General features: G+C 52.0%; 1 protein-coding gene across 1 annotated transcript in view; it reads left to right on the top strand.

The window, feature by feature from the left end:
- Rnf213 (ring finger protein 213) overlaps nucleotides 1–8,267 on the top strand; it is a 115,247-nt gene that overhangs the window by 15,180 nt on the left and 91,800 nt on the right. The window contains exons 4-10 of the mRNA XM_023699247.1: nucleotides 1,966–2,493; nucleotides 2,729–2,851; nucleotides 3,419–3,594; nucleotides 3,996–4,151; nucleotides 4,674–4,873; nucleotides 5,600–5,880; nucleotides 6,371–6,630. Coding sequence (XP_023555015.1) covers nucleotides 1,966–2,493; nucleotides 2,729–2,851; nucleotides 3,419–3,594; nucleotides 3,996–4,151; nucleotides 4,674–4,873; nucleotides 5,600–5,880; nucleotides 6,371–6,630 — 1,724 coding nt within the window. The remainder of the gene's footprint in view (nucleotides 1–1,965; nucleotides 2,494–2,728; nucleotides 2,852–3,418; nucleotides 3,595–3,995; nucleotides 4,152–4,673; nucleotides 4,874–5,599; nucleotides 5,881–6,370; nucleotides 6,631–8,267) is intronic.

Below are 8,267 nucleotides of genomic sequence, written 5' to 3'. Positions count from 1 at the left end.
TATTTAATCTTATGTATTTGGTACAGGGTCTTTCTACACAGCTCTGACTCATAGTGGTCCTCCTGTTTCAGCCTGCCCAGTGCTGGATTACAGGCGTGTGCCACCACTCCTGGTCTCGGTGGTCAGCTTGGCATGCTCAGGGTGGGGCTGGTATGGCATGTGGTACCAGGGATGGAACGTGGATCTTTGTGCTTACCTAGGCAGGTGCTTAGACTAACACTGAGCTATCTCCACAGCCCTGCTCACATATTTTAATGCAAGACAGCTTCTTTAGAATTCTAGAAAATATAGGTGAATGCTGCATGTTCCTAAGCTTCATTAAAAAAAAAATTCTGTTGTGGCTTTATAAACAGAGATTCTGGGTCAGAAAAGATAACTCTTGGGGAGGCCATGCTAGGAGGGTCAGGAGGTCTCTAACTTCCCCAGTGCTGTCCTCACTGGCCCTGACCCCTGCACTTTCTCTGTAACCGTGGGTTGCACTGTCCCACTATGCTGTCAGCTTCATGGGCTGGGGGCCCCATTGAGGCCTGGTGTCCATGTGCCTTAGAAGCTCCTGTTGCTCAGGAGCCAGCTGTGCAAGTGAAGCTGCTTGCATATGGAGAAGGGGGTGGCTCAGATAACTCAGTGGGACTCATTAGCTGCCTATTGGAAACGATCAGAAATCTGGAGAAGGTTTTGTGTTAAATTTCATTTTCTTAAATGCGTAACCATGCTATGACAACCAAGGATGCTCCACAGTATGGTGGTCATTAGGGCATGACTGTTGGGGGTCACTTAGGATTCCGGGGGAGCAACAGGCTGACCCAGAGGGTGACTGCCACATTATGTACAGATGAACATACATTATTCATGTCCTTTTCCCAAATGACTTAACCTCAGGCATAGGGGCTGTGAGTGGGCACAGCTGTACCTGCAGCTGCCTGTCAGTATGGCGGCCTCCAGGGTGTAGGAATGACTTGGTGACTGGATCAGCCTTCCCTCTAGAATGCTACACCCATGGGGTCCCAGAGTCCCCAGTACCTACTTCTCAGGCTCTGTTCCTGGCTCCTGAAGGCTCAGGATGCCTTCAGGGCATTTCTAGTATGGCTTGGGGATCTGGGGATCGAACCACAGCAACCTGAGCCTGAATGCTCTGTTTAAGCAGTCACTTAAACAACTGTGCTAAGGGGCAAGCCCCGTGTTCCTGGCTCCTGAGCGTAGGATACTTGTGCTGGGTCCAGGGTGCCTCTTGGATGTAGCAAGGAACTCTTGCCTCCTGCACATCCCCATGTCCTTCTTTTTATCCCATTTGTGTTTGTAGTGTGTTGGGTGCAGGCATGGAAATGGCAGAAGAAAGGTTTATGGCCCATGCTGCATATTCCTCGACTCTGTCATCTCTGCCTTTATTTCTTTACTCTGTTCTGCCAAAGATCAATTACCTGGGTGTTTTGCTACACACCTATATTCCTGAGAGGCTGAGGGAGGATGGATTGTAAGCTCAAGCCTTGCCTGGGCAGTTTAACCACTTAGCAAGACCTTGTCTTAAAGTAAAAAAATAAAGGGGCTGGAGAGATGGCTCAGTGGTCTAAAGCACCTACTTAGAACAAGCTTAGCAAAGCACAGGGACCGCGGTTCAATCCCCCAGCACCACATGCCAGCCAGTCCCGCCCCCTGGTGGGCTGAGCAGGCCACACACACACCTCTCTCTCTCTCTCTCTCTCTCTCTCTCTCTCTCTCTCTCTCTAATAAATAAAAAATTAAAAAAAATAAAATTAAAAAAAATAAAAATAAAAAGGGCCAGGGATATAGCTCAATGCAAAGGCCCTGGGTTAGATCTCCAGTATCACAAAGAAATTGTCAATGTAACAGATTTTGTAAGTGTGGTCTGGCCAAGCTAAGCTTAAGGCACGTGAGAAATTGGAGGGAAACATTAGACAGCATATGATAAATTTAAGAAGTAAAATCGGTGTCTTTTTTTATGTATAGAGTAAAAGGAAGAGAGGGAAGAAAAAGAATCAGAATCTGTCCAGTGCCTCGGAGCCGAGCTCCTTGTACCCGTCTCTCTCCGACTGTTCAAGTCTGAATGTGTTCTCTATCCTCGACGCCATGGACACAGCTGTGCCCGACAACCAAGCCCAACAGGGTGACCTGGACAGCCAGCCTGGCCAACCTCTAGACTCAGAGATGGTGCTGGTGGAGGGAGGTGGCCCTTTTGACTCTGTTGAGCATGCTGAGGGTGGCAACAGCCCTGTGCAGGCTCAGAATGCCACTGCCACTGGCACAGCCCTGGGAGGCATGGCCCAGGAGCCCCCAAGAGGGCAGGATCACAATTCCTCCGTACCCTCTAAAGACCAAAGTCCCTCTAAGGAGCAGTCCAGCCCAACCGCCTCTCCCTGTGAAGACCACCTTGCAGCTGTGAATGTCACTCAGCAGTCCAAATCTAAAAGGGACAACTCAGAACCAAAGGACAAAGCACAGAAGGAAAGACAGCAGACAGGGTCACCAACATCCGGGGTGAGTGTTGGGGTTGCAACTGGCATGATTTCATCCCCGGGTTGCCTCACTATGTCTGCAGGTGGGACATCACCCAGCTTCCTGGGACTTTCTCCCTGCAATGTCCAGAAAAGGGGCCTCTGGCCTTTCCCCACTCGATTCATGGCCAGTGCTGAGCCATATGCCTCTATGTCCAAGTCGGTCCCTACTGTTCTCAATCACTGTGACTTGGGCTGGGGGCTTTTGTCTCTTCCAGGGAAAGGATGATACAGCTAAGCCAAATGACAGAGCCCACATAGCCACCAAGGATATAAAGGACAGGACTCAGCCAGCCAAACAGCCACTGGAGAGCTCCACTACACCCAAGGAATCCTGCCAGGTAGAGAGGCCTGCGTCTGTAGTCCCAGGTCTGCCCCATGTGCTCCTCTGCAGCCCTTTGCACACTCTCTGGGAATATTTGTGGGGTGCTAGGATACAGTGTGAGGGAACCAAGGTGCTTCCTACATGGAGCTCACTACATAGGTACCACAGAGGAAAGCAGGTGCTGCCCTGAGGGAAGGTCGGTCCCTCAGCCTGGTGGTCAGGCAAGTCCTGGGGAAATGCTGCGGAACAGAGACCAGTAGGAGCAAGGCATGAGTGTGGGCTACCTAAGAACCTTTCCCAGCAGAAGGATTGGTGTGTGCCCAGGCATTAGAGGGTGTGGCGGGCCCTTCCTCAGCACAGAAGGCAGCTGGTGCCCCCAAGTACATGAGGGGAGGAAAGGTGGATGGTGAGGTTGGAAGTTGGCGAAAGGGCTCCTGGGAGGACCTGGGAGTGGACCAGACTGGAGACCCTGGAAGGTTCAGAGCAGGGAAGGACAGAACTGCTCTGGCAGCTGTGTGACTCACAACAGCAGAGGACAGCTCAAGTCCTGGCCTTAACAGTTGGGCTGGGTTGCTCCTTCCAGAAAGCAGAAGCCAAGGGCAAGTCAGCTGTTGCTGGGGAAAAACCCAATAAAAATGGAAATGTGAAGCTAGAAGACAGGAAGAAGGCAGAAGACAGCAGCAGAACTCAATCAGCAGCTGGAAAGAAAGAGAAGGAGCAGAGGAACCAGAGTGCTGTGGCACAGGAGGTCACAGCAAGGTAGGAGCGGGAGGCCTGAGCTATTGCCCTGGGCCTGTCTCTGTAAAGTTCATCTTTGGGGGAATTGCTCACAAGCAGGCTATCTGTGGGGAATGGCCTTTTAGAAGGCAGGAGAGCCCAGAATGTAGCGTGCCCCAGAGTCCTTCCTGGACTGCCCAGGCTCTCCATCCCTTCATGATGGAGCAGAGATGGGAGAGGAGGTCGCTGATCAAGCGTAGCCTAGCTGTGGCCCTGGACCCCATCGCGTTCTCGCTTGCTGTGCTGGTGCGCAGTAGAGAAGCATGGATGGAGCCTGTGTGATTGTGTGTGTGCTCGTGCGTGTGCACAAGCATGCCTGCACTTGAACCAGTACACACAGGAGGGCAGACATGTGGGCTGTAGCACCTGCCTTCTTTCCCCAGCACACTGAATCCCGGTGAAGGACTTACCGTGTACTTCCATGCCATCGTCTCCAACGACTTTGCATTTGACCCCAGCTGCCACCAAATATTTGTACGCGGCAGCATAGAACGTGAGAAGTCTGAGTGGACAAACCTTTGTGAGATGTACTACACCAAGTGAGTACACTGAGGGCTGGCTCAGGTGGGTGTAAGTGATGACCGTCACCAAGGACATGCATGACATTCTTTTTTTTTGTTTTTGGTACTGTGGATCGAACTCAGGACCTTGCATTTGCCAGGCAGGTGCTTATGCCGCTGTGCTATATCTCTGGCCCCAGTGGATGACATTCTTAAGCTTCCAGGAAATGAGTATTTCAAACAAATCTTCCTTCAAGTGCCTTTCTTTGTCACACTGACTCTTCCTCTAGTTCTGGCTGGTCACTGGCCTACTCTAGATATGTGCTGTGGGTTGGCATCAGCGGGTCTGGGCTCGTCCCCCATCGTGGATAGAAAAGAGATGCCATTCCCACATGCATCGTTTTGTTGGGTTGTTGTTTGCAGTAGGGTCTCATATTCAGGCTGGGCTTGCCCTTGTGTCAATCCTCCTGCCTCAGCTTCCCAAGCGCTAGGATTTCAGGCATGTGCCACCATGCCCGATGTGACTTTTGGATAACTGCCCAGTGTCCCATTGATCCACAGGAACTTACAGGAGAATGGGTGTCTCATCGAGGGCAGCATGGCCATTCTTAAGCAGGGCATAAACCATTCCTTCCCATACAAGTATGTCATTGTCAAAGCACCAGACTCTATGGAGTTTGAATTCATCTATAAGAAGCAGAAGAAAGGTGAATTTGTCAACCGCTGTCTGTACATACCAGCCCACCTGGTGGCTGAGGGAGGTAAGTCTGCTACCTCCTGACCATACTCCTGGTCCTCTTCACTCTGCCTTGGCCTCACCTGCCCCTGTCTCAGTGCTTCATAAAACAGTCTTCAGAGGCATGTCTTTGACTGTGTAGAGGGCCCTGGCCCCTGCTCTCAGCTCGATTTGACTTGACACAGGACCTTTGCACTAAGCTACACTTTCATCCCTCTTTTAAAAAGTTATTTTGGGGGTAGGATCTTACTAAGTTGCCTGAGCTGGACTCGAACTTGCAATCTAGCCAGTCCTCAGAATAGCCGCGAGTATAATGCCCACCCCACAGCACACACCTGCCCATGGCTCTGTGCTGCGACGGAAGCTAGACTGTCATGGGGGAAGTGTCACAGTGCCCGGTACACACGGAGGAAGTAGCGCCTGGAGCAGGTCAGTCATTATCAGAATGACAGTCTGTGCTGGGGCGCCGTGGGGGTGTTGTGATGCACACTGTGTTGCCTGCACATGGCCACATTTTGTGGGGCATGTGTACCAAGTTTGTGGAGTTGTGTGTCTGGGATGTCTCTGCACACAGGAGCTTGCCAGAGGTGACTGGCGGAGGGCAGTGTGGTGCTTCAGTTTACCAGTCCTCTGGGTTTCCTTCCTTTCTTCCCTCTTCTGGCCTCTCCCCACTGTCACTGCCACTGAGGAAGGGCTTGAGTTCATGGGCTTTCGTGATCTAAGTGTGATGCTGTCCCTGCTGTCATCCTAGAATGGCATCAGTATGATGACATCATCTGCATGAGGCCTGGGGTGTGGCAGAAAACCAGAGATTTCTTCACTGACGGGATGAGGAAGAGCCTGGTGGCCGGGAAGCATATAGCGGCTGCAGTCATGCTGGACCGCGTCTTCAGCATCCTGCAGACCTGGAACCTCATCAACCTGAAGAACTTTATCATACAGTTCCAGCAGTTTTACTATGTCACCAGAGAGCCTGTCGTTTACGAGGGGAAGAAAGAGATATGGAGTGATCTGCAGTACACGGAGAAGGAGGTAGAGCTTCCTTGTCGTCCATAGCAGGCTTGCCGTGGGCAGTGTCCGTGCCCCCAGCACCCCCACCTGCTAGAGGCCAGGTGCATCCTTGACCGAGTGGGTGGACACAGATGGGGGCTGGAAAACCGTTCTGTCCCTTTTCCCCTTATGTCACCTCATAGGACTTCTCTCCCTCCTCCATTCTCTTCTTGTTCCTGCCCAGTTTGGTGGCCAGTTCTTACCTGGTCTGGGACAGAGAGTGAGCCCAGGTGACCTAGAGCTGTCCCTGTGTTTGGATCCTTGCAAGCATTCGAGTCTGGGCTCCGAGGGCTCAGGTTGAGCACTGCCAGGCTGGCTTCTTGGGGTGGTGGGAGTGGGCTGGGCTGGGCTGGGCTGGGGACTCCCCTAAGTTCTCTGTACCTACAGCACCTCCACCCCCTACCCACCTGTTGTCCCATGTCTGGGGCAGGCACTGTGTGGCTCATGTGAGATCTTTGTCTCTTGGGCTCAGGTGAAGGAGCAACTGTGGGAGTATTTGAAGAAACTGATGGCCCCGTTTCTGGAAGCCAACAGTGGGGACGCCCTGCCTAAAGACCTGCCGGTGAAGAGCAAACTGCAGATAGGCCTGATTGTCCTTCTTATAGTGAACAAAATTCACATTTCCCTGTCGAAATCTGACTGCTCCTCCCTGAGCTGCCTCCTAGTCCCCAGCGCCAGTTCACCAGATGCCCTGCGCAGAGATCTAGAGCTCTTTCTCAGCATAGATGAGAGGTACTTTTGTCTGTTGTCAGGGGGGTTATAGATACTTGCTTTTGTGATTGTCTGACTACCAAGACAAGCCCTTGTCATGGAATGGCTCAGGGACATGGAGAAGAAAGGAAAGCTGCCCGTCATTCTGCCACTCACCCTTGTCATCTCAGTGTGTCCTGACATGTGCACAATAATTCATTCTACTATGTTCTATGTTCTCTTTTCTCTTTTTTCCCCTTTGGTGGTACTGGGGTTCAAATCTAGGGCCGCATGCATCTAGGCAAGTGCTGTGCTGTAGAGACACAGCCTAGCCTCTTTTCTGAATATGCTGCATTTTGTTTGCTAGTCCCAGGTCTCGCCACACAGCTCAGACTCGTAATGATCCTCCTGTCTCAGCCTCCCCAGCACTGGGATTACAGGCATGCACCACTATGCTAAGTTTTGGGGCCAACATGACACATGGCGCTGGGGATTAAACCCTGGTCCTTGCATTTGACAGGCAGGCGTTTAGATCGCTGAGCTATCTCCTCAGCTTTTTTTCTTTTTCTTTTCTTTTTTAACAAAATGTATTTAGTACAGGGTCTCACTACACAGATCAGATTCCCAAGTGCTGGGATTACAGGTATGCTCTACCATGTCCAGACTCAGTCACCGGCTCAGCGTGCCCTGGGGGCGGGGCCGGCAGGGCACGACAGAGATCAAACTCTGGTCTCTTGTGTCTGTCTAAGCAGACACTTTAATCCTCTGAGCTATCTGGCCAGCCCTGTCTCCTCAGATTTTCGCAGCTTCGTGAAGCCAGGTCCAGGACATGCCCCAGGAGGATCAGTTGAGCCCGGGAGTTTGAGGCCAGCCTGAGCAATGTATTGAAAACTCTTCTACCAAAACACATAAATAAACTAAAAAAATTGGCCGAAAGGGTTCTGCTACGTCCTGCTTTGTGTCTGTGCATCTTGGTGCTCTGGCTCCCTGCTGGCCTCGAGGCACTGACTTGGGGCCTCTGGGGGAGCCAAGATGGCACCCCCTTGCTCTGCCTGTGATGTAAGGGTCAGGCGGCGCGAGGTCACTGCTGGGCCTTGGAGGGCTTGGTGACAAGGCTCTGGCCTTTTGCTTGGTAGGGGGGACCAGGACCAGGGCTTTTCACAGTGTTGCCTGAGGCTGTGAACTTGCTAGTGCACCCAGGAAGCCTTCCCTAAGCAGCTCTTCTGGGGCATCTGGCTGCTGCTTCATGCGTCCCCAGCCCCAGGGAATCGCTCTACATTTTGTAAAAGAGGAGAAACCATGGTGAGAAGGCATACAGGATTGGTGTGGGTGTTTGAATGGTCTAAGACACTTTGATACTATGTGAGTAGAACCTGGCTGGGCCTGTACACTGCTCAGAGCCTCGCTCCTTGCGTTTATGCAGTTGCTTCTTTTGTATTTAGATCCACTATTGCCAGACAATGTGGGTTCGAACCCCTGCTCTGCTTCTGTCTATTCCAAGGGCCCTGCATGGATCCTTAGCCAGGATCTCCACACCTTGGTCCCTCTGCTACTCAGTATGGTAGAAATGACTGCTATGGAGTCTGTTGTAAGGATTTAGCAAGCACCAGCACTACGGTGGGGCCCAGCACCCTGTGTCTCCCTGTACCCTGTGTCTCCCTGCACCCTGTGTCTCCCTG

This window comes from Octodon degus, unplaced genomic scaffold (assembly GCF_000260255.1).
Source record: "Octodon degus isolate 3935 unplaced genomic scaffold, OctDeg1.0 scaffold00112, whole genome shotgun sequence".
NCBI lineage: Eukaryota > Metazoa > Chordata > Mammalia > Rodentia > Octodontidae > Octodon > Octodon degus.
Note: the sequence above shows the minus strand (reverse complement) of the source record. Positions and strands in the feature narration are given on the sequence as shown.